This window comes from Oncorhynchus mykiss, chromosome 5, assembly GCF_013265735.2.
Source record: "Oncorhynchus mykiss isolate Arlee chromosome 5, USDA_OmykA_1.1, whole genome shotgun sequence".
Taxonomy (NCBI): domain Eukaryota; kingdom Metazoa; phylum Chordata; class Actinopteri; order Salmoniformes; family Salmonidae; genus Oncorhynchus; species Oncorhynchus mykiss.
In genome coordinates, this window is record NC_048569.1 from 90,978,593 (window position 1) to 91,003,824 (window position 25,232).

At 45.8% G+C, this 25,232-nt stretch overlaps 2 protein-coding genes across 4 annotated transcripts in view; one reads left to right on the forward strand and one right to left on the reverse strand.

Moving 5' to 3' along the window:
• The window catches only part of LOC110524786 (complement factor H), a 30,698-nt gene extending 30,211 nt beyond the window's left edge, over positions 1-487 (forward strand). The window contains exon 15 of the mRNA XM_036979080.1: positions 96-487. Coding sequence (XP_036834975.1) covers positions 96-298 — 203 coding nt within the window. The 3' untranslated portion in view covers positions 299-487. The remainder of the gene's footprint in view (positions 1-95) is intronic.
• Positions 488-596: 109 nt separating this feature from the next.
• aspm (assembly factor for spindle microtubules) lies at positions 597-25,040 on the reverse strand. 3 transcript variants are annotated; one of them, XM_036978746.1, is made up of 31 exons: positions 24,584-25,040; positions 24,252-24,395; positions 22,617-24,084; positions 20,988-21,083; positions 20,772-20,867; positions 19,348-19,494; positions 18,294-18,533; positions 18,053-18,120; positions 17,820-17,961; positions 17,532-17,662; positions 17,206-17,381; positions 16,936-17,081; positions 15,615-15,700; positions 15,272-15,484; positions 14,681-14,885; positions 14,426-14,574; positions 14,100-14,228; positions 13,768-13,962; positions 11,062-13,530; positions 8,959-10,842; positions 8,677-8,826; positions 8,481-8,581; positions 8,148-8,307; positions 7,831-8,040; positions 7,470-7,619; positions 7,113-7,304; positions 6,736-6,928; positions 3,074-3,228; positions 2,695-2,871; positions 1,494-1,666; positions 597-1,271 (listed from the first exon to the last, which is right to left on the reverse strand). In XM_036978746.1, the coding sequence occupies exons 1-31, from the start codon at positions 24,875-24,877 to the stop codon at positions 1,169-1,171; spliced, it is 10,242 nt and encodes a 3,413-aa protein (XP_036834641.1). In that variant the 5' UTR covers positions 24,878-25,040; the 3' UTR covers positions 597-1,168. The 3 variants fall into 3 exon arrangements, with proteins under 3 accessions (XP_036834641.1, XP_036834643.1, XP_036834640.1); XM_036978748.1 differs by having other exon boundaries at positions 8,959-9,955; positions 10,832-13,530; XM_036978745.1 differs by having other exon boundaries at positions 8,959-13,530.
• Between the last annotated feature and the right edge of the window lie 192 nt (positions 25,041-25,232).

The following is a 25,232-nucleotide window of genomic DNA, read 5'->3' on the forward strand; positions in this document are numbered from 1 at the left end:
GAGATATCATTCATTAAAATGAAAAACAAATAATTTTCAGTGGCCCTTGAAGGACACGTTCACACACTGATTCCTGTACAATCTTCTCATTTCAGAACCCTGCACTGTGGACGAAGAGCTGATGAACACACAGAACATCCAATTTAAATATCCTCCGGAAGATCAAAATAAACTCTATGCCACACATGGGGATCATATCACTTTTAAGTGTACTGGTCATAGTAGAATGAGCCCAGTTAGTGTTGATTTTCGCCAGCAGTGTATAAACGGGGTCATGAACTTGCCTTATTGCCAATAGTGGCTTCAGCTTACGGGAAGAGAAGGGCAAAGGCTTGTTGGACAAACATGTCAATGAATAACCTGTCAATAGTTTGCTCAAATCATTTGTTCTGGGGCTTTGCATAAACTAAGGAACATTGACTTCACAGGAGTTGTTTTTCATGTCAGTCCGAACTTCAATAAAGTACCTCTGGTTTTGAATTCTCAATTATTTTGTCTGTTATTAGGGGAACAGTGTTATACTAGTCACGATCAGAAACAACAACGGTAGGGGGAAATAGCATCTAACGGCAGGAAGCAGTCACAGCACAAGGCACTTTCAGGTGAAATCAGATGTTTTATTTACAGCAGTAGGCAGTCAAAGTAAATATTTACAGAATGGATTCAAGAATCGTCCCGGTATATTTTCTGTTTGGCATGTGCAAATTAGATCTAAATCACATCTTTCAATTACCAGATACTTCACACACCTATCTAGACAGTTAAAACGCCACGTTAATCACCCGTTGTCAGAAGACTTCTAGTGTCTTTCTCCCACAGATGTTTTTAGATCATTAACATGGGATAATTGTAATAGGTCTACATGTTTTTTAATTCACCCTTATTCAATCCATTAACCTGCAGGTTAAATGCTTCCACCGTGTGGCCACCAACCATCAGTGTATACACCTTGCATCATGTCTTCTTGTTGAATCAAATGAAGTTATCAAAGACAACTCATGGAGCTTTTTCTAGATAGAATCAAAACATTAACAAGCTAAAAAAAAGTCATCAACGTAGAGTACATTAAAAAAACATAAAAAAATACAATCATATGCGTATCATTTAATAAACAATTATACAAAAATGTCTATGGAAAAAGCAAAAGAAAATATTTCATTAAGTATATTTAAAGCACAATAGAGAAGACGTCAGCCACCATCTGTACAGCTCGGAGAGGGTCAACGATGTCTTGCAGTTTGTCCTTTCTGAGAACCCAGTCAGGGGAGAATCTGAGAAGAAAATAACTAATTCAAATCTGTGAAGGTTTACTGAAGAAATAGTATGAGTACATCATATTCATACTTGGTTCACGTAGAATCAGCATTATTGCCAAAGATTGTTTCGGGCAACTTTTCTAAGTCTAAGTTTAGCATGACAGACATGCAGGGTGGGCAGTTTGCACTTTTGGGACTATCCCATTTGTTCCATGGTACTGGGACCAGCGTACTCACTTAGGCACTGGCTTGGATTTGCGGGGGGTTGCCGGGACGATGAAGCTTCCATTTATGGATGCGCCCATCTTCTGCTTGACCACGGTCCTCTCGGCATCCATCTTGTGTTTGCGTGCAGTGAGGCGGTAGATGCTGCGGAGCCGGTCAACTGCCTTGGAAAGCTTCCTCACTTCCTGAAGACCACAGAAACCAACCAGTCAGACATGTTGAGTTGTGAACAACATAAACCAGTCAGACATGTTGAGTTGTGAACAACATAAACCAGTCAGACATGTTGAGTTGTGAACAACATAAACCAGTCAGACAGAAGCAGTAGCATCCGCCGCAGGTTGTAGTAGCAGTGGAAAAATAACCCATTTGACATGGAGTGAAAGTACAAATATACCTTAATAGAAAATCACTCAAGTGAAAGTCGCCCAATAAAATACTTCTTGAGTAAAAACTATAAAAAGTAAATGTAATTGCAAAAAGATACTTGAGTATCAAAAGTATAAACCATTTCTAATTATTTCTATTAGGCAATCCAAACGGCACATTGTTTTTTAAATTTTTTTTTACGGATAGTCAAGGGCACACTCCAACAATTTACAAATGGAGCATGTGTGTTTAGTGAGTCCACCAGATCAGAGGCAGTAGGGATGACCAGGGATGTTCTCTGTTTAGTGAGTCCACCAGATCAGAGGCAGTAGGGATGACCAGGGATGTTCTCTGTTTAGTGAGTCCACCAGATCAGAGGCAGTAGGGATGACCAGGGATGTTCTCTGTTTAGTGAGTCCACCAGATCAGAGGCAGTAGGGTTGACCAGGGATGTTCTCTTGATAAGTGTGTGAATTAGACCATTTCCCTGTCCTGTTAAGCATTCAAAATGTAACGAGTACTTTTGGGTGACAGGGAAAATGAATGGAGTAAAAAGTGCATTATTTTCTTTAGGAATGTAGATAAGTAAAAGTTGTCAAAAAATATTAAATAGTAAAGTGCAGATAACCCCTCAAAAAAACAACTTAAGTAGTACTTTAAAGTATTTTTACAACACTAGCAGCAGCAAGTAGCAGCAGCGATAATAATAAAAGTAGTAATAAAAGCAATAGAAGCACCAGCAGCAATAGAAGCACCAGCAGCAATAGAAGCACCAGCAGCAATAGAAGCACCAGCAGCAATAGAAGCACCAGCAGCAATAGAAGCACCAGCAGCAGTGCCATACCAGAGCCCTGTACTGGTCCTGCAGCAGGATGATCAGGAGGAAGCAGGCCTTGGTGAAGATGCTGCCTCCTTTGTCGGCCACCTTGTCTCCGGCCTTCTCCCTGTATATCTGGAGCAGGTCCAGCAGTGTGTCCACAGAGTTCTCCACCGCATAAACCGCCTCGATTGTCTTGTCATACTGTTGAAGAGCGAAAGAAACATGCAGCGTTAATCTATTGAGCAAGGAGGGCTGGAGCGAAGGCCGAGAACATTCACAATTAAACAAACATTTTGTTTCACAAAGTAAAAATTATACGGAAAGTTAGTTTTATCTGGGCAGAATCTACTCAAAGGTATCCATATAGGCCTGTGCACAACAAGGAGTGTTAGGGAAGACCCACCTTGGAGAGGTTGAGGAGCACCTGGATGGCGTAGGTAATGACTTCCATAGAGGGGACACTCCGGTTGCAGCTGCGGATCAGCGTGAAGATGACCAGCGTGGCGCCGCTCGTCACCAGACGCTCACAGCACTCTGGGGACAGCCTAGTGGCGGTCTCTGCATACACAAACTTCCTGTTAGCAAACTTCCTCTGCATATACACACTTCATGTTAGCCAACCAGTCAATGCCCCCCCCAGACACACACTTCCTGTTAGCCAACCAGTCTCCCTAACATGGTTAATGTCAATACCCCAATAGTACCATCCAGTGTACTACTCTACCAACAGCCGTTAAGCTCTGACATGCTGTCAACTAGCTCAACCCGGCTCTCTTTTGACGACTTCTGTAACCGTAAATAGCCTTGGTTTCATGCATGTTAACATTAGAAGCCTCCTCCCTAAGTTTGTTCTATTCACTGCTTTAGCACACTCTGCCAACCCGGATGTTCTAGCTGTGTCTGAATCCTGGCTTAGGAAGACCACCAAAAATTCTGAAATTTTAATCCCAAACTACAACATTTTCAGACAAGATAGAACTGCCAAAGGGGGCGGTGTTGCAATCTACTGCAAAGATAGCCTGCAGAGTTCTGTCCTACTACCCAGGTCTGTACACAAACAATTTGAACTTCTACTTTTAAAAATCCACCTCTCTAAAAACAAGTCTCACCGTTGCCGCCTGCTATAGACCACCCTCTGCCCCCATATGTGAACTGATTGCCCCCATCTATCTTCAGAGCTCGTGCTGCTAGGCGACCTAAACTGGAACATGCTTAACACCCCAGCCATCCTACAATCTAAACTTGATGCCCTCAATCTCACACATATTATCAATGAACCTACCAGGTACCTCCCCAAAGCCTTAAACACGGGCACCCTCATAGATATCATCCTAACCAACTTCCCCTCTAATACACCTCTGCTGTCTTCAACCAGGATCTCAGGGATCACTGCCTCATTGCCTGCATCCGTAATGGGTCAGCAGTCAAACGACCTCCACTCATCACTGTCAAACGCTCCCTGAAACACTTCAGCGAGCAGGCATTTCTAATCGACCTGGCCGGGGTATACTGGAAGGATATTGATCTCATCCCGTCAGTAGAGGATGCCTGGATATTTTTTTAAATGCCTTCCTAACCATCTTAAATAAACATGCCCCATTCAAGAAATTTAGAACCAGGAACAGATATAGCCCCTGGTTCTCCCCAGACCTGACTGCCCTTAACCAACACAAAAACATCCTATGGCGTTCTGCATTAGCATCGAACAGCCCCCGTGATATGAGGCTGTTCAGGGAAGCTAGAAACCATTATACACAGGCAGTTAGAAAAGCCAAGGCTAGCTTTTTCAAGCAGAAATTTGCTTCCTGCAACACTAACTCAAAAAAGTTCTGGGGCACTGTAAAGTCCATGGAGAATAAGAACACCTCCTCCCAGCTGCCCACTGCACTGAAGATAGGAAACACTGTCACCACTGACAAATCCACCATAATTGAGAATTTCAATAAGCATTTTTTCTACAGCTGGCCATGCTTTCCACCTGGCTACTCCTACCCCGGTCAACAGCACTGCACCCCCCACAGCAACTCGCCCAAGTCTTCCCCATTTCTCCTTCTCCCAAATCCGTTCAGCTGATGTTCTGAAAGAGCCAAATCTGGACCCCTACAAATCAGCCGGGCTAGACAATCTGGACCCTTTCTAAAATTATCTGCCGAAATTGTTGCCACCCCTATTACTAGCCTGTTCAACCTCTCGTGTCGTCTGAGATTCCCAAAGATTGGAAAGCAGCTGCGGTCATCCCCCTCTTCAAAGGGGGGGGACACTCTTGACCCAAACTGCTACAGACCTATATCTATCCTACCATGCCTTTCTAAGGTCTTCGAAAGCCAAGTCAACAAACAGATTACCGACCATTTCGAATCTCACCATACCTTCTCTGCTATGCAATCTGGTTTCAGAGCTGGTCATGGGTGCACCTCAGCCACGCTCAAGGTCCTAAATGATATCTTAACCGCCATCGATAAGAAACATTACTGTGCAGCCGTATTCATTGATCTGGCCAAGGCTTTCGACTCTGTCAATCACCACATCCTCATCGGCAGACTCGACAGCCTTGGTTTCTCAAATGATTGCCTCGCCTGGTTCACCAACTACTTCTCTGATAGAGTTCAGTGTGTCAAATCGGAGGGTCTGCTGTCCGGACCTCTGGCAGTCTATAGAGGTGCCACAGGGTTCAATTCTTGGACCGACTATCTTCTCTGTATACATCAATGAGGTCGCTCTTGCTGCTGGTGAGTCTCTGATCCACCTCTACGCAGACGACACCATTCTGTATACTTCTGGCCCTTCTTTGGACACTGTTAACAACCCTCCAGGCAAGCTTCAATGCCATACAACTCTCCTTCCGTGGCCTCCAATTGCTCTTAAAATACAAGTACAACTAAATTCATGCTCTTCAAGCGATCGCTACCTGCACCTGCCCGCCTGTCCAACATCACTACTCTGGACAGCTCTGACTTAAAATACATGGACAACTACAAATACTTAGGTGTCTGGTTAGACTGTAAACTCTCCTTCCAGACCCATATCAAACATCTCCAAACCAAAGTTAAATCTAGAATTGGCTTCCTATTTCGCAACAAAGCATCCTTCACTCATGCTGCCAAACATACCCTCGTAAAACTGACCATCCTACCAATCCTCGACTTTGGCAATGTCATTTACAAAATGGCCTCCAATACCCTGCTCAACAAATTGGATGCAGTCTATCACAGTGCAATCCATTTTGTCACCAAAGCCCCATATACTACCCACCATTACACCTGTACGCTCTCGTTGGCTGGCCCTCGCTTCATACTCGTCGCCAAACCCACTGGCTCCATGTCATCTACAAGACCCTGCTAGGTAAAGTCCCCCCTTATCTCGCTGGTCACCATAGCATCTCCCACCTGTAGCACGCGCTCCAGCAGGTATATCCCTCTAGTCACCCCCAAAACCAATTATTTCTTTGGCCGCCTCTCCTTCCAGTTCTCTGCTGCCAATGACTGGAACGAACTACAAAAATCTCTGAAACTGGAAACACTTATCTCCCTCACTAGCTTCAAGCACCAACTGTCAGAGCAGCTCACAGATTACTGCACCTGTACATAGCTCACCTATAATTTAGCCCAAACAACTACCTCTTTCCCTACTGTATTTAATTAAATGTATTTTGCTCCTTTCCACCCCATTATTTTTATTTCTACTTTCTACGTTCTTCCACTGCAAATCTACCATTCCAGTGTTTTACTTGATATATTGTATTTACTTTGCCACCATGGCCTTTTTTTGCCTTTACCTCCCTTTTCTCACCTCATTTGCACACATCATATATAGACTTGTTTATACTGTATTATTGACTGTATGTTTGTTTTACTCAATGTGTCGTTGTATGTGTTGAACTGCTTTGCTTTATCTTAGCCAGGTCGCCATTGTAAATGAGAACTTGTTCTCAACTTGCCTACCTGGTTAAATAAAGGTGAAAATAAAATAAATAAAAATATCAGTAAAGATATGTTACACATTTCCATGTAATGGTTATTTCAGGACTATTATTGCTTCAGTATAGTGGGATGAGCGCGGTCTCACCCAGATTCTTCAGAGCCTCCAAGATATAGGAGAAGTGCTTGTATTTGAGGAGGTATTCGATGGCCCAGGACGTCTTGTTGCACAGCCGGTCCTCCTCGCGTACCTCCTCAGACACCTTCCGCAGACGATGCCTCATGGACACCACTTTACAATTGTCATGGAGCTTTCTGGACTGGTGGCCTCGCCACAACGCCTTAACAGAGAGAGGGGTAAGACCCAGGGGTGGTGAAGAGAGAGTAGAGGGAGAGAAGCAGGGAGAGAATGAAAGAAAAGCATTAATTTTTCCCCTAATGACAACAAAGCAAGGATGCTGTACTGACTTGTAACTTAATTCCCTATTGAATATATTGAACAGAGACTCTGGCTCAGTACAGTACCTGTGCCTTGATGATGCCCTGCTGAACCCTCTGTTCCCGCCTACGGAGGAGGAAGGTCCTGGCGGCGTGCTGGATGGTGGAGGCGGCGCGACGGCGGCGAGCTAACCAACTCCTGGCTGCCCTCTGGGCCACGACCACCCTCCTCCTGTCCTCCAGGTATCGCCGCCTCTGGAGCCGTGCTCTCAGCCACCTCTGGCAGGAACAAAATGGCAGAGAGACATGTTTACTGTCCTTAAACAGAACTGCTGATTCATAATGATCACCCTCCAGCAGGAAAACTGATCTTTACTCTCAACTCATATTGGTGATAACATACAGTGTGGGGGGGGGGGTAGTTAAAAAGGGATGACGTTGTACCTGTATAAAAATGACAGAGGTGATCTGTCTCTTGGCAGACTGCAGAGCCAAGTGTGACCTCAGAGCTCTCTGGATCCGCACAGCACAGAGGTGGTGGTACACAGCCGTGCAGAAACGCACCCTCCTCTCCGCAGAGGCCGCTTCTCTCAACTACAAGACAGAGGACAAAACAAACAATGGTGTTTCGATCTCGTGTTCTGAGACCACTATAGAAGAGAAGTGACAGTTGGCTTTCCTGTAATAATCTCAGCATTTAGCACTGATTCAGGGTCAGTTGATTTCACCCATCCTAAAAGTAACACTAACGATTTATCGTAGGCTTAACTATTCCTAGATCAGGTTACAAAGTAAGTTCTATTACCTGTCTCCTGGCAATCCAGCCTCTGCAGTGAGCCTGGACAGTGATGGTAGCCTGTTTCAAACGTGTGTATTTGACCCTCTCTGCTTTAGCCTGCTGCATAGCTCGGACTCTCCTCTGTAGGACCAGGGCAGCCTCCCTTTGTCTCTGGAACGCCCGTTTCTGGACCCTTCCACGGAAGGACGACTGGACCAGCACCGCAGCCCGCTGCTCCTGGAGGGGGAGGGGAGATAGAGGTTCAGGCTGGCTGACTCAATCATCAGAGTAGGCCATCAAAAGAAAGATGAACCTGGTTGGATCCAGGGGTGTAATAGTCTTACCTTATGCAGGCGATTCCTGGTCGCATGGCCTCTCCACGACGCTTCGATTGTAACAGCGGCAGCTTTCATGACCAGGAAGTTGCGACGCTCTTCCCTGGCTTTCAAGGTCTCCCTCCATCTGCCCTGAATGACCCTTACACTACACTGGAGCACTAGGAACCTGGAGGAAAACAAAACCAAGCACTTCATTTGACCGAGGCCCACTTTTGAGGTTATTAAGTAAGGCACATCCAAAACAAGTCGACAGGACCCTAGTCATCAAAGCAATCTATGAAACTTAAGAGGACAAACCATTTTTCTCAAGCAACTAAAACAGATAAGTTGTATTAATACCTGTTGCGTAGATGCCTGGTCTGCATACATCGGTGGACTGTGGCGACAGCCGCCTGACGTTTCTTGGCACTCTGTCTGGCAAGATCACCACGGAACACTGCCTGCAATCCAAACAAGATAACCATGATCAATAAAATAACATTGATTAATCTCAGTACGGAATATTATTAGCAGTAGTAGTCGATTGATTACTAACTTGAATAAGAACAGCAGACTGCTTCATTTCCAGGTATTTTGCCCTCTCTCTTCGGCAGAGGAGATAGGCCCTGAAACGTTCCTGTATTATAGCAGCAGATGCCCTTTGATTCTGAAACCGGCGCCTCTCCACCATTCCACGGTAAAATGCCTGAATGGAAAAAGGAACAGTCATTTTTTTCAACTGCATTTAGTCTAATTTTGGCATTTTGTTAAGGTATTGGCAATAAATTCAAAGAATGTTTACATCAGACCACAGAGGAAATATTACTTTGGTACAGACCTGAATTGTGACTGCACTTCTCTTGAGATTCTGGTACCTCTTGAGTTGGATGTGTCCACGCACTCTGGTCTGCAGCATTTTGACACTGGTCAGGGTCTTTAGGTACAGGGATCGCTGTTCTCTCTGGGCCTGCCGGCCTCTGTAGTGCTTTTGGAGAGTAGCGGCCGCTGTCCGACGCTTCAGGAATCTCCTCCTCGCCACCCAAGCCCTGCAGTGAGACTGCAGCTTTACCGTGCTGGATCGCAGGGTCAGATAACTTCTCCGTTGGATGGACATGCGTATCACGGACTGGATCTTGACAGCCGCACGTTTGCGTCTGGCCAGCCTTCTTGCCAGGGTTCCACGGATGGCTGACTGAAGCTTCACAGCAGCTTCTCTGATGGCCAAGTAGTCGTCCCTTTGTCGTCTGAGGACGTTGCATGATCTGTACCATCTTTGGATCGTGACTGCAGAGGCTTGTGTTTCGTTGTACCGTGTCTTGGCCTGGTGTCTTCTGAAGGCAGACTGGATCAACAGAGCAGCAGCTTTTTCCTTCAAGAAGCGTTGTCGTCTGATGCTCATTCTCAGAAATGACTGAATCTTCCTGGCTGCCATCATCCGTTTAGCCAGCTCCATTGCCCGTTTTCCCCTATACAAGGCCTGAAGGTTTATCACAGCATTTCTCATCTGATGGTAGTTCTCCAACTGAGAGTTCCTCAGTCTCTGAGCTCTGAATCTTTGCTGAAGAACACTGGCTGCCCAATGCTGCCTCCTGTAAGCAGACTGCTCCTTGTGCATCCTGAAGTTGGCCTGGATCACAGTAGCAGCTCTGCACATCTTAGCAACGTCTTGTCGAACGCGATATCCTCTGTAAGCTGCCTGAAGGACTATGGCAGACTCTCTGCACTTCTTTAACCGGTCTCGGTCTTGTTTCATTTGAATGTAACATCTGAAGTACCTCTGGATGATGATGGCAGCAAACCTCATGGCCTGGAACTTGACCTGCTCCTTGTGCATTCTGAAGTTGGCCTGAATCACAGAAGCAGCTCTCTTCATCTTAGCAACGTCATGGCGCACGCAACGCCCTCTGAAAGCTGCCTGAAGGACTATGGCCGAATTCTTCAGTGTCAAAAACTGGTCTCGGTCTTGTTTCCTTTGAATGTGAGATCTGAAGTATCTCTGGATGATGATGGCAGCAAACTTCATGGCCTGAAACTTGACTTCCTCTCTGTGCTTTCTGAAGCCAGCCTGGATCGTGGTGGCAGCTTGATGTTGAAGACTGATCTCCTTTCTGGCTCTCTGGCCTCTGTATGCTGCTTGGAGCAGGATTGCGGCACTGCGCATTCGTTGGTAGTGACGCATCTGCTGTTTCACTGCAACAGCGGCACGATATTTTTGTTGAATGGCAAGGACAGAGGATCTCAAGGAGAGGTACTGTCGGCGTTCGAAGTGCGCCCTGTAACTTCTCTGGAGAACACTGGCGGCCTTGTGCATCTCTCTCATGCGCTGTCTGGATAGCATGCCCCGGAAGGCAGCCTGTAACACGACAACAGCCCTCCTCTTTATGCACAGTGCTTTCCTGTCTTCCATCATCTTCTTGTTGGCTCTGTAACGAGCCTGCACTGTGTTCACAGCCCACTGAAGCCTCTTATAATGCGCCCTCTGCAGGTGTTTCCGGACGTGAGATTGAATGAGTATGGAAGCTCTGCATTCAGTCTGCAACTGCTTCCGTGCCGTCATTTCTCTGAAAGCTTCCTGAAGGACTATGGCAGACTCTCTGATCTTTATGAATCTGTCTCGGTCTCGTTTCATTTGAATGTGAGATCTGTAGTGCCTCTGAATGATGACAGCAGACAATCTCATGGCCTGGAACTTGACCTGCTCCTTGTGCATCCTGAAGTTGGCCTGAATCACAGAAGCAGCTCTGTGCATCTTAGCAGCATCTTGTCGAATGTGATATGCTCTGAAAGCTGCCTGAAGGACAAAGGCAGACTCTCTGATCTTTATGAATCTGTCTCGGTCTCGTTTCATTTGAATGTGAGATCTGTAGTGCCTCTGAATGATGACAGCAGACAATCTCATGGCCTGGAACTTGACCTGCTCCTTGTGCATCCTGAAGTTGGCCTGAATCACAGAAGCAGCTCTCTTCAGCTTAGCAACGTCACGGCGCACGCAACGCCCTCTGAAAGCTGCCTGAAGGACTATGGCCGAATTCTTCAGTGTCAAAAACTGGTCTCGGTCTTGTTTCCTTTGAATGTGAGATCTGAAGTATCTCTGGATGATGATGGCAGCAAACTTCATGGCCTGAAACTTGACTTCCTCTCTGTGCTTTCTGAAGCCAGCCTGGATCGTGGTGGCAGCTTGATGTTGAAGACTGATCTCCTTTCTGGCTCTCTGGCCTCTGTATGCTGCTTGGAGCAGGATTGCGGCACTGCGCATTCGTTGGTAGTGACGCATCTGCTGTTTCACTGCAACAGCGGCACGATATTTTTGTTGAATGGCAAGGACAGAGGATCTCAAGGAGAGGTACTGTCGGCGTTCGAAGTGCGCCCTGTAACTTCTCTGGAGAACACTGGCGGCCTTGTGCATCTCTCTCATGCGCTGTCTGGATAGCATGCCCCGGAAGGCAGCCTGTAACACGACAACAGCCCTCCTCTTTATGCACAGTGCTTTCCTGTCTTCCATCATCTTCTTGTTGGCTCTGTAACGAGCCTGCACTGTGTTCACAGCCCACTGAAGCCTTTTATAGTGCGCCCTCTGCAGGTGTTTCCGGACGTGAGATTGAATGAGTATGGCCGCTCTGCATTCAGTCTGCAACTGCTTCCGTACCTTCATCCCTCTGAAAGCTGCTTGCAGAGCAGTGACTGACCTAAGCTTCAACAGATAGGCCCTCTGGTCTTTTCTTACCATGGCCACATCCCTGCATCTCTGTTGACATAGTAGAACAGCAGTTTTGACCGCAAGGAAGCGTTTCCTGTCCCTGAAAGTGAGGAACCGCCTCTGAATGATCATGGCTGAGTGGTGCATCCTAGCAACCTCCATTCTTGCTCTGTGACCGCGATACACTGCCTGAATCACAACTGCAGCGGACTTCACTAAGGTGTACCACTGCATCTGTAGATCTCGGAGCCGATTGGCCCGGTAATGCTGCTGTACAATGATGGCCGCCACCTTTGTGGCAAGATAGGCCTGACGCACTTTGTGCATCCTTAACTGAGCTTGGATGACCGTAGCAGCTTGGTGTTTCGTCCTTAGGTCTCTTCGGACTCTGGATCCCCGGTAAGCAGACTGTAGCTTTACTGTAGCCAATTTCAGCTGGCTGTACTGCGCTCGCTGTGTTCTGCTTGCTACAAGAGCCCGGTACCGACACTGGAGGACTACAGCGGCACGTTGCAGTAACACATATCGTCTTCTACAGAGAATGACTCTCACTACTGACTGAAGGAAAGTAGCAGCCTGGTGTTTTTGCCTCAGCTCTTGCCTAACTCTCATGCCACGGAACCTGGCTTGTACAGTAACAGCAGCTTTCTTGACCAGGAGATAGTCAGTTCTAATTGTTTTCCCTGCCCTATAAGCTCTGTACTGGCTTTGGATGGTCCAAGCAGCCTCCTTTCTTGACCTGAACTGTGACTGCAATACATGTCTACGGTAGGAAGACTGAATGAGTGTGGCGCATTTTTGCAGTTTTTCAAGCCTCTTCCTCTCTGCCCTACCTCTCCAGATAGCTTGTATTCTCAATGCAGAATATTGGAGGGCCATATATTCTTTCCTTGATTTCTCCCCTACTAGCTTGGCTCTAAATCGCTGCTGGACAACAATCGCAGATTTTTTCAAGGACAAGAATTTTCGTCTGGCCACAAACTTCATGAAAGTTGTCTGGATGACTGTGGCTGCCTGATTCTGTTGTTGCATTAGTCTCCGAGCCGTATGTCCACGATAAGCGGACTGTATGGTAACAGCAGCACATCTCATTTTCAGGAATTGTTGCCTCCCTGCATCTCTTTGTACAGAGGCCCTGAACCAACGCTGAATCACGACTGAGGATTGTCTCATCGTCGCCATCTGTTTTCTGACCGTGCTTGCCCTAAAAGCACTTTGGATGACAGTGGCAGAGTGATGCTGCAGTTTCAGTGTCTCAAAGTTGCGTCTCTGTGCATGACCTCTACACCAAGCCTGAATGAGGATGGCGCTCCGCTGGGTGCCCATGTACTGTTTTAGGCACCTGTGCATTCTGTAGCAAGACTGAATCTTCAGGGCAGCTGCGGTCCGTCGGGCCATTTTGTCACTGTGCCATTTCTTAAATGCAGTTTGTATCACTGTGGCAGCATGGTTCTCCCTCTGCAGTCTCCGAGTCTTCCGTCTCCGATAGTTTCTCTGGATTTTGATAGCTGCTGATCTCAGCGAGCAGTAACATTCACGCTCTTCCCTTGCCAGAGCCGAGGCCCTAACATGCTCCTGAATTACTGTTGCAGCCCACTGTGTCCTTCTGTAGGTAGTGACTGCCATCTTCATACGCCAGAGAGCTTGAACTTTAACAACATGCAATCTCAAGCGCTGGTAGTTTTTCAAGGTAATATACTTCTTCCATTGTGCCTGTATGACAAGTGAAATGTGCTTAGATAACTCAAAACCGATTAGCAGTTATCAATATTGTTCAAGATCTTTCCACAGTGATGCAAACTGGCAGAGATGACTTTACATACTATACCTCATGCATGTAGTATAGCTATAACCAATGGTGAGCAGGTTACTAAGTATGAGCATGGTGGGTGGGTGGGTAGGTAGGGACAACAGCCCATATATGAAATTCTATAAAAATAAGAAACGTACTTGGATGGTGGTAGCAGCAGCAACCTGGAGAGCCCAGAGTAGAGCCTTTCTCCTCAGTGTCAGGGTGTTCCGCGCCGAGTAGCCCCTCCATGCAGCCTGGATTCGGACGGCTGCAGCGGTCTGACAGACAGCTCTACGTCTCTGGAGAAACTGCCTGACCAGCACCTGGATCTTCCCCGCTGCTACAGTCCTTTCCTATACCAGATGAGAGGATAGGTGATATGTGAGAAGTTTCTCCAGGTACAAGAGATGTCATCTGCACCAAACAGAAAATCATAGAAAAACAGTAAGACTGTGTTTGTGACTTTGAGAGGTAATAGACTAGATGTAACCTGGTAAAGCTTCAGATCCTTCTTCAGACGGTACTTTCTCCAAGCTCCCTGGATGATCCTGGCAGCACGCGTCTCATTCCGCAGGTCCAGGAGACGGGCACACAGGAAGGACAGGTAACATGTCACAACCTGGAACAGAGAAACACAGATCAAATGAATCTGGAAACACTTAAGAGATGCAGCATTCTTGTTAAAAATTAAAAATAAAGGCACTGACAATTACAAGAATGTATTGAAATGAATCAAAGTTGGAACAGTTCCCTAGTTTTCCCTGAGAAAAGAAATGCACACAGTCCAGCCTTGGAAGGTCATAAAGCCCCTCCCACCTTCTCATTTGGGATAGTGTTTGACATGTCAGCAGGGTTCATCATGGCAGGAACCCCTCCCAAGTCAGACACTGCAGTGTTGACCAGCCTGAAGTTATTCTTCTCATTCTCCAGAAGCTCTTTGAACTCAATCGATGGCAACACAAGGCCTATGAACAATAACAGAATAAAAATCATTTAACCTGTCCATTTTCTTATTATGCAATGAGAACGTTTTAACTGACTCATTAAATGGATGCATTTGGGAAGAAATACCATTTTGTGTGGTGGGCCAGGTGTCAAAGGAGATGTCCGAGTCGCTGGAGGAGCTGTTGAGTTCAACTCGTCCTCTCTGGGAGCACTCCACAGTTTGAGTGGTGTTGTGGCTGACGCTGTCTGCCGGTAGGTGGCTGGGGTGGTAGTGGTGGATCAGGTAGCAGAGGATACGACCGTCTGAGAACGACACCGTGAAATTCTCTGCCTGGAAAGAGAGAAGAATTCAAAATGGATGACCATAAAATGCATGTATGTGTAGTATTAAGTTGGTAAAAAAAAGTTACATTTTATAAAATCACATCCACTCTAGATAAGACAGAACCATTACCTGATTTTTTTTTTATTTAATTAGGCAAGTCAGTTAAGAACAAATTCTTATTTTCAATGACGGTCTAGGAACAGTGGGTTAACTGCCTTGTTCAGGGGCAGAACATATTTTTACCCTGTCAGCTCGGGGTTTCGATCTAGCAACCTTTGAATTAATGGCCCAACATTCTAACCACTAGGCTACCTGCCGCCCCAACATTGAGTAGGCCTGCATTTTCTTAAAAAAAGACAGGCATCTTTTAAGCAGGTCAGCAACAAACTCACCTTCAAGTGGTAGAACTGGCAGACAGCATTGACCCATTCCATGAGTAGAGTGATCTTTGAGCTACTGTGCTTGAATGGGGGTCTAGGCTTGGCAGTCTTCTGCAGCACACCTTTGTCGGCCCTCAGGGAGGCCAGCCTCTGTTTGGTGGTCCAGGTGTGTTTGAGGAAACTGATCTCTTCTCTCAGCTGGTCCTCGTCCAGAAGAACCTCCACCTGGACAGAAGGGGAGGGGGAGTTGATTCATGAAAACAGAGATGAATGTGGGAGAAAGTGTGTTATTGTAATGGAAGAAGCCGAGGAGGGGGACGCTTATCCAAAGTCATTGTCAGGTTAAGAAACGTACCTGGAAGGCAAAAATGATCTTCCACAGCAGGCTCAGTGTCTTCTCCCTGTGTCCATCCACAATATCTCTGGAGTCAATGACAGCATCTGGAAGACATAATGGCAATTAGTTAAAAGGCAACTGCACTTCCTGATTTTTTTACCCCTTTTTCGTGATATCCAAATTGGTAGTTACGGTCTTGTCCCATCGCTGCAACTCACATACTGACTCTGGAGAGGCGAAGGTTGAGAGCCATGCGTCCTTCGAAACACGACCAAGCCAAGACGCACTGCTTCTTGACACACTGCTCACTTAACCCGGAAGCCAGCCGCACCAATGTGTCGGAGGAAAGACTGCACAACTGCCGACCATGTCAGCGTGTATTCGCCTGGCACGCCACAGGAGTTGCTAGACCACAATGGGATAAGGACATCTCGGCCAGCCAAACTGTCCCTTAATCCGGACGACGCTGGGCCAATTGTACGGCGCCTCATGGGTCTCCTGGTCACGGGCAACTGCGACACAGCCCAGGATCTGTAGATGCCTCAATCACTGCAATGGAGTGCCTTAGACCGCTGCGGCACTAGGGAGGCCCTGCACTTCCTGATTTGGCTCATTAAGAAACGCTAGCGGCCACGACGGAATTAAAACAAGTTTGTTCAGCGTGTGGTTTGATACGGGTGTCTCGTGTGTGTCCGCAGATGGGAAATGTTAAAACAAATTATTTAGCCAATTCGCTTCACCTGGCTGATGTGCAACCGTCGCAAAGTTGGTTCAACTTTGGACAGCACATCTCTGGGGGTAGTTAGGGACCGTCAATAAATTACACAATGTCAATGAAACAATATTTTCACGGTGCACATCTTTTAGCCTTCAATATTTAGACATGAATTTCTACAATTTATAATTGGTTTGAAGTTAAAGTCATTGAAATTTGGAGCTAATGTCCCATGTACATTATGTCATTTAGTGAGGGTCCGTAACTAGCCCCATAGGAGTATCTAATGTCAAACCAAATTGACCATCACAGTCTGGTCACATGCAGCTGTGCTCTGAATTGATGATAACTTGGGTGCTTTCGGCTGTGGGTAGAATTAAAATTAACCCAAGAAAAACTTACGGTACACTTCATCCCGTGACGTTCCATTTTTTTTCCCCCCTATCTTGTAAATCTGTTTTAGACGAGACTGACTTTAACCAAAATTATCCTATTCACTCTTAGTAGTACATTGATGGGACACCTCACTGTCTAACTAGCAGTGTTATCATTCATTATTTTTTGTCAAATCCAAAGAATAGTAGAGAAGAGAAAAAAAAGAAGAAAAAAAAAGAATACATTTACCATGCTCATCCTTGAGGTCAACCCCTCTGGCTCGGAGTACCTGCAGGGCTATGTCAACATTGTGGACCTTCTGCAGACGACTGATTGCGGGCATCCTCAGCTTACGGGACAGGCTCCAGTCCTGGATGAACAGCTCCATCACACGCCTGACAGAAAAACATGCGCTAATAATGTCACCAACCCGTAACTTGGAGAGCCAACACTTTGTGCAGGTTTTCGTTCCACCCCCAACAATGACACCAAAAGGACGGGTGTGATAATATGTCTTACACTAGACGGATTCCACACTTAAGGTCAACAGACAGATTCTTGACAGCGAAGTTGAACTCGTCCAGAGGCGTCTGGATGTGGGAGACCGGTAGGCCCATGTAACCGAGGTGACGGGGGAGGATCCCCTCCCCACTTAGGAAGTCCCTGGAGAAAGCCAGCAGCAGGTCCTTGGTAGTCTGGAGAATATAAAACAATCAAGAGATCAATTGGAGGTACTACAGGGGAGGGCTGCAAAGGAATGAAAACAATTAAATAGAGTCAAACTCTGTTAATGTCTGTCAGACAGATTACATAATTAGTGGCCATGGGAGTTGGTGTCACCTTACCTTGAATTCTGCATCCATACAGAACAGACAGGGGTCATGTTCGATCATCCTGGACTCTTTGGCTTTATCCAGGAAACACACCAGGAGGAGAAGCTTCTTCAGAGTGAAACGAGACAGCGCCCCCTCGTGGCCTGCACAGAGAACAATAACAATCAATGACCAACTAATATAATACACTTCATAGAATCTTCCATTCAACAGAAAAAAAAATATATATTTTTTTTTAAATCACTGAAAATAGCAACAAAAAAGCTGAGCATAATGGAAGACAGGAGAGCAATGAGTTACCATCTTTGTAGAGGTTGGGTACTTTGGCATGTCTGAACTCCGCAGCGATGTCAGGGTTCCACAGCAGACGTTTCAGAATGAACATGGCTAAGCCCATGACGTCACTGTTGCTCTCCAGTGAGATCATCTCCCCGTAAATAGTCTGAAAACAGGTTGCATTTCATGAGACTTCAACATGGACAATAGACATATAGAAAACATGAAACAAATAAAACCATTATCTGACTGACTACCTCAAGTCCAATCCGTAACCAAAGAGGATTGTACGATAGAAGCCAGTTGAGAACCTTTTGGCGTTCTCCTAAAAAAAAAAACACACAAAAAAAACAACTTTACAAAGGCTTTTGGACCTGAACCTTTGAATATGCGTACTACTACTTAGAAATTACATAACTTTTAATTCAACTCGAGTTTTAACACATCCATATGAATCAGACTACGTTACATATGTCTAAGGCCATTGTGCATACATACCGATGTCCTTCCAAAGATGCCGATCCTTGCGTACCAGTAACCTTCTAGCCTCCACCTCCAACTCCAGCCTCTGGATGGCTTTGACCATGGGCTCGGAGGTGAAGAGCTGGCAGGCGGAGCGACGCAGCCGGTTGAGCCGCCGCCTGGCAGTGTAAGTACTAAACGACATCTCCTCTTTGGTGGGAGCCTTGTTGACGGCAAATTTGTCATTACCGCCCATCGCCAGGGATACGGCATTCACTACACATCAGAAGAGATGGTGAGATACGAAGCAATGGAATTCTATATCCAGTTGAAGTCGGAAGTTTACATACACTTAGGTCGGAGTCATTAAAGCTTGTTTAACAAACTACTCCACAAATATCTTGTTAACAAACTATAGTTTTGTCAAGTTGGTTAGGACATCTACTTTGTGCATGACACAAGTCATTTTCCCAACAATTGTTTACAGACAGATTAGTTCACTTATAATTCACTGTATCACAATTCCAGTGGGTCAGAAGTTTACACACACTAAGTTGACTGTGCCTTTAAACAGCTTGGAAAATTCCAGAAAATTATGTTGGCTTTAGAAGCTTCTGATTGACTCAAATAATGTAAATTAGCCTATTGGAGGTATATAAAGGCCTACCTTCAAATACACTAAATTGTTATCTTATTTACGAATTAGAACCACTATATGAAAATTCAACATCATGCCATCAGTGGACTATCATGCCACAAATGCCCCATGGGTAACAGTTTTTCAAATAGGATGCCGTCATGTGGCTGACTGGTCTACAGGAAGCCGTCATGGCCGGTGTGGCTGACTGGTCTACAGGAAGCCGTCATGGCCGGTGTGGCTGACTGGTCTACAGGAAGCCGTCATGGCCGGTGTGGCTGACTGGTCTACAGGAAGCCGTCATAGCGCTTGTGGTCTATAGCAGGTCCAGTCAGTGAATAAGAACAGTGGTCCCTTACGAGAGCTCTAACACACCAAGACAACACGTCAGGGTGAGTGTCTGAACTAACAGTACTCTACATCACCGTCTTGCTCTAGCCAGGTGAACATTACCTTTGGTGACCTCCGTGTTGACCTTGAAGTCATCAGGGGTGAGGACGTAGTTGATCCACCAGGTAAACCCAGTCTCCTGTTTCTCTATCCAGCGCTCATCATAGAACATGTTCTTCGCAGCGAACGGCATCGGGTGTCTTGGTATGGCTGCAAGTGACAAGTATGTTCCGTAAGTGACAGCACACAACAGTAGATTAGAGAGTGAGCCAGATATTGATTCTATCTATACACATACACAACACACTGCCAAAAGTATGTGGACACCTGATCGTCAAACATCTTATTCCAAAAATCATGGGTATTAATATGGAGTTGGTCCCACCTTTGCTGCTAGAACAGCCTCTGCTTTTCTAGAAGAACATTGCCAGAGGGGACTTGCTTCGATTCATCCACAAGAGCATTAGTGAGGTTGGGCACTGATGTTGAGCGATTAGGCCTGGCTCACAGTTGGCGTTTCAATTCATCCCAAAGGTGTTCGATGGGGTTTGAGGTCAGGGCTCTGTGCAGACCAGTCAAGTTCTTCCACACCGATCTTGACAAACAATTTCTGTATGGACCTCGCTTTGTGAACGGGGGCATTGTCATACTAAAAACAGTAAAGGGTCTTTCCCAAACTGTTGCCACAAAGTTGGAAGCACAGAATCATCTAGAATGCCATTGCATGCTGGAGCGTTAAGATTTCCCTTCACTGGAACTAAGAAACCTGAACCACGGAAAAACAACCCCAGACCATTATTCCTCCTCCTCCAAACTGCATTGGGGCAGGTAGTGTTCTCCTGGCATCCGCCAAACCAAGATTGGTCTGTCTCACTGCCAGATGGTGAAGCGTGATTCATCACTCCAGAAAACTCATTGCCACTGCGCCAGAGTCCAACGGTGGCAAGCCTTACACCACTCCAACCGACGCTTGGCATTGCACATTTTGATTTTAGGATTGTGCGGCTGCTCAGCCATAGAAACCCATTTCATGAAGCTCACAGTTCTTGTGATGACGTTGCTTCCAGAGTCAGTTTGTAGTATAGTGAGTGTTGCAACCGAGGACAGGTGATTTTTACTCGCTACCCACTTCGGCGGTCCCGTTCTGTAAACTTGTGTGGCCTACCACTTCACGGCTGAGCCGGTGTTGCTCCTAGACGTTTCCACTTCACAATAACAAAACGAACGTACAGTTGACCATGGCAGCTCTAGCAGGGCAGAACCTTGACTAACTTGGATAGGTGGCATCCTATGACGGTGCCATGTTGAAAGTCACTGAGCTCCTAAGGCCATTCTACAGCCAATGCATGGCTGTTTGGCTGATTTAAAAAAAAACACCTTTCAGCAACGGGTGTGGCTGAAATAGCCAAAACCACTAATTTGAAGGGATTCTTTTGGCCATGTAGTTAGTTAGTGTATGCATGCATGTATCAAAAGGTCTAGGTTACCTGTTTGACCAGGCTTGGTGAAGGCGAGCTTGGACTGGGCCACAGCTACAATCTTTGCAGTTTTTACAGATGAGCCACCAAATGATTTCTGTGCACCTATGATCAAGAGTAGAAAACAAAGACATGCAAAACTCTTCCACATAGAAATTGGCCTACTAATTTACCAACACAACACATCTACAGTGTACCGTCTTGTTTTCCACATTGTTTTTATACCTTGCGGGCCAGGTTTTGGAGCTGGCTGCTTGGCTTGGGCAGGGGACACAGACTTTGGAGCCTTCATGGATGAGGCAGAACTAGTACGCACAGAAGCTGAAAAACAAGCACACACAGATGACATCATTTAAAATATTCAAAGCAATAGGCATGTCGTGACAGTGTGTAACCCCATGCACTGTCTTGGAGGTGGGGCATAGGCAGTGACTCAGACAGGAGCACAGTGCAAACAGAGGCTTTAATTAACAAAAGGAAAATAGAATTCTGGATCTTCCAGAGCTCTACAGGGCCAGACTTTAAACTTAGAAAACTAAAAGCATGAAGTCAACAAGACTAGCCAAAAGCTAAAACGCTGCAAATCATAAAATCAGTCCTAGCCATACTTGACAGGACGTGCGCTCTAGACCAGGTATTCCAAACACCAGGGGTACGCGCAATTCCGTCGCAGGTACACAATAAAAATGTGATTAACATTTAAAATGTAAACTATTATATTTTCCAACGGGGCTACACATTTGGGTGAGTTTCTCGCCTGTGTAGCATCATTTCACTGTTAAAAATACATTATAATAATAGAGTGTTCAGCAAAATAACAACATCAAATAGAGGCAGCCAAGACAAATAATTAACATGCAATCACATTAAGTTGAGTACAATTACACAGGTACTTTCCCAAAACAGATGACACAAACTGGATTTGTTATCCCGTTCATGCCCTGCCGCCAGTCCACTTACTGATATCTGAAACTCATTGAAATTTCAACAAGCAGTTTTGTGAAAATGTCATTTAAAATCAGAAGCCACTGCCAAATTTCTGGATTGGTCTGCGCTCAGGGTTTCTTGCCTTGGCAAATCGCACTGTTAAGACACTGATGTCCTTCGCAACCACGTACCTATGTGAGAGTGGATTCTCGGCCCTAACTTGTATGAACAGACTGTGTGGAAAATTATTTAAGACTGAGAATCTCCAATACAACATTGCAGAGTTATGTGCATCCTTTCAAGCACACCCTTCTCATTAACCAATATGGTGAGTGGAGAGTTAATCACCCTTCTCAATGAACAGATAAGGTTTTATATGCAAGATGGTTAAACAAAGAGCAAAATGATTGACTATTATTAGTGACCTGGTCCAAAAAGAGCTTTGTCACTTCCCACAAGCCAGGTTGTGACGACAACTCACTCATTCTTATGTTTAATAAACGTATCGTATAGTGTGTGTGTGTGGCAGGCTTACAATGATGGCAAAAAAACACCCTGGTGCTAGAGGGTATACGGCTGGAGGTTGAATGTTTGAAGGAGTACAGGACTATAAAAAGTTTGGGAACCACTGCTCTAGAGAATGCTCCCCCCATAGTGAGAGCTGCACACTTTTAAGGCAGTCAATTAGGAGAGCTGCCACACCCTCTTTAAGGGAACAGTGCTCAACTGCAGCTTCTTCCCCTAGTCAGCATTCCTCATGCTTTCTAGGCTTGGCCCTACTCCTCCACAGCAGTCCAATAGAATGCTGCCACCCTGGTTAACAGTGCTCAACTGGAGTTTGCCCCCCTAGCCTTGCTGCACCACAGAAGTCAATGTGCACAATTCAATTTACAGAGAATACCGAGGACATTTCAAAAACCAACTCACCTGATGTTTTTGTCTGCTGCCTGTGAGAGGAGGCACTGAACCCCTTCTGCTGAGCTGGTCTGTTGGGTCCCTTCACCACTGTTGACACCCTACTCTTTTTCACATGGAACATGGTTTTCTCCGCAGCATCCTCCACTTTCTCCCCTCCATCCCTCAGAAACTCGTCGCTCTTCCTCTTTTTGCTCCGCACCACCCTCATGTCAAACTGGCTCTGGTTGTAAACAGGAAACACGCCTGCCCGGTCAGGTAGAGATTCCACTATCGGTGCTGTGTGGAGCTGAGTGGCTCCCAGAATGGAATCATCCAGGCCAAGGTGCTGGGGGCCACCAGTGGAGGGGTTCATAGGCAGAGGAGAGCTGAGGGAGAGGTTGACTGGAGCAGAGATAGCATCCAAACAAACTGGCCTACAGGAAACTGACTCCAGCGCCTGCAGCCGTGGGGAGATAGTTAATGGAGAATCATTATTTGCATCAGAGTCTATGACAGGGAGACCAGGGGTAACTGTAGTACCCGGGCTTGACTCTGAATGGCCACTGTCCCCAGACAGCTCCAGTGTTTTCTCCAGGAGACGGCGCCTGGAGGTTTTGATTCTCCTCACCCCAGGACTGTGTACCTGGACAGGAACTGGTTTGCTTTTGATGACTGTGGTGGAGGTGAAAGTAACCTTTTTGGATTGAGGAACAACTTCTCCAACCTCTACTTTACCCTCCTTGTCAGTAACACGTTTTGGTTTGATGAAGAAGGTTAGTCTAGGCTGTGCAGGATCTGACTTGATGGGGCTTTCAGACAGGGCTTTGATGTCAATCACAGATTTGACAGGGCCACAATTCTTCTCTCCATTTGCTGACTCCAAGGAGTGGGAGAAATCAAAGCTAGAGCACGCATTTGGAGGGCTTGCACTAACCACATGAGTTAGATCTGACTCAATCAAGGCCAGTGCATCTCTCACAGACAACACTGGTGTTCCGGCCAACACTGTATGGCTTATGTCCGCAACAGTGTCATCAATCACATGGACTGGGCTCTGTATAGACTGAATATGGGGCATCAGCTTTTGAAACCTTTCTGGAGTGCCGACAGGGGACACAGTCGTGTTCAGTAGTCTGGTGAGGTCTCTGCACTCAGGTGTGCCTACTGGGCAACTGTAGCTGGCTGCTGCATCAGAGGAATCGATTAGCTTTGCAGCGGGGACTAGAATGACGACAGGCGAGTTCTTTTGGACATTGTCAAAACTCAACTGACCCAACACATCCTGCTTAAACTTCTGCCCTTCGACAGGTGTGCAGGCTTTTTTGTTGAGTGAGGCAAGAGGGCTGCGAACCTTCTCCCGTCTGTACTGTGGTGTCCGGGACACATGGAAGGTCTTGTTGGCTGCCATCTTCAGGGAAGACACTGAGTTTTTCTTCCCCCTTGGAGGGTCTGATAGGTCAAATGCCTTCTTGCTTTTGATTGAGTCCCACAGACTCTTCTGTAACAAAGGAATAAATAACATGAAGTGGTTTGTAGTTATGTATAGAGCATTTGTGAGGCTTTGAAATAGTTCAAATTAAATTGGATTTATTACGTTATATGTTGATTAGTGTGAATTAGTATGCGTAGCAACATCTCATATATATATAAATATATAAAAGTTACCTTTCTTCTTTTGGGTGCGTCTGCTCTACCGAGCAAAATGGCTTGGTGTTTGACCACCCCATTGGCAATGAAAGTGATCAGCTCTCGGATACCACCTTCCTCTATCGGTGTCCAAGTTATTGTCAAATTGACACGCTCCTCAGGCTGGGAAACAAACGACAGCGAAATTGTTGGCTGGCTAGCTAACTTACGTTACATCTGACAGCTAACAAAACGTTAACTTGGTGAATGCCATGCCAACTAGCTCCACTCGTTGCCATCTAACGTTAAGTTATCTAACTAGTTATAGTATTATATTTGAGCACATGTTAGCTAGCTATAATGTCCCTTACCGGAATTGTAAATCGGGTTTGATCCACGGAAAAGCCTTTCGTCGATGCAATCTTATCAATTGCCACCTCTATGTTTGCATCTTCAACGGGATTCTCAATGCAAAGAACTGATGATTTGGAAGATCCCACCTTTACATTTCCAAATGTTACAAACGGAGCCCTTGAAAACTGAATTAAACTCAAAACTGGATGCGAGCTATTGTTTTCTTTATTGCCATAAGAAACAGCAGGTGAATCTTCTTTCTTGATGGGACTAAAATCCAGGAAACCTCCCCTCGCTGATAACTGAGCCATTTCCAAACTTATCTGTAGAAATCAACGCAAGTTAGTCACCGAACCATCTAAAAAAAAATATCTAGCTAATTAACGTAGTTATTTTCCTTGCTATTCTCTATAGCGAGCAAACGTCAACTGACTGAAAACACGTTTCTCTGTTAATGGTTACGTTCAGTTTGAATTTCGATTTACTTTGTTAGCCAATCATATCGTAGGTTGGCCGCTTTATGTTCCAATCGCTGTGGGGTAAACAATGAATGGCCAATCAGAGATCCTCAAAATGTTTAAACTGCCATAAGCCGCGCCTACTCCGAGAAGCGCACTACAGTCATCAGATGCCACTCAGGAAGGGGGCGACGTTGATATTATATTT

Coding starts and splice junctions, on each gene's coding strand:
- aspm (XM_036978745.1), bottom strand. CDS start 24,877: ATGGCTCAGTTATCAGCGAGGGGAGGTTTCCTGGATTTTAGTCCCATC. Junction 19,495..20,771: donor CACCAAGCCTGGTCAAACAG/GTAACCTAGACC, acceptor TGTCACTTGCAG/CCATACCAAGACACCCGATG. Junction 15,701..16,935: donor TGACCTCAAGGATGAGCATG/GTAAATGTATTC, acceptor TATGTCTTCCAG/ATGCTGTCATTGACTCCAGA.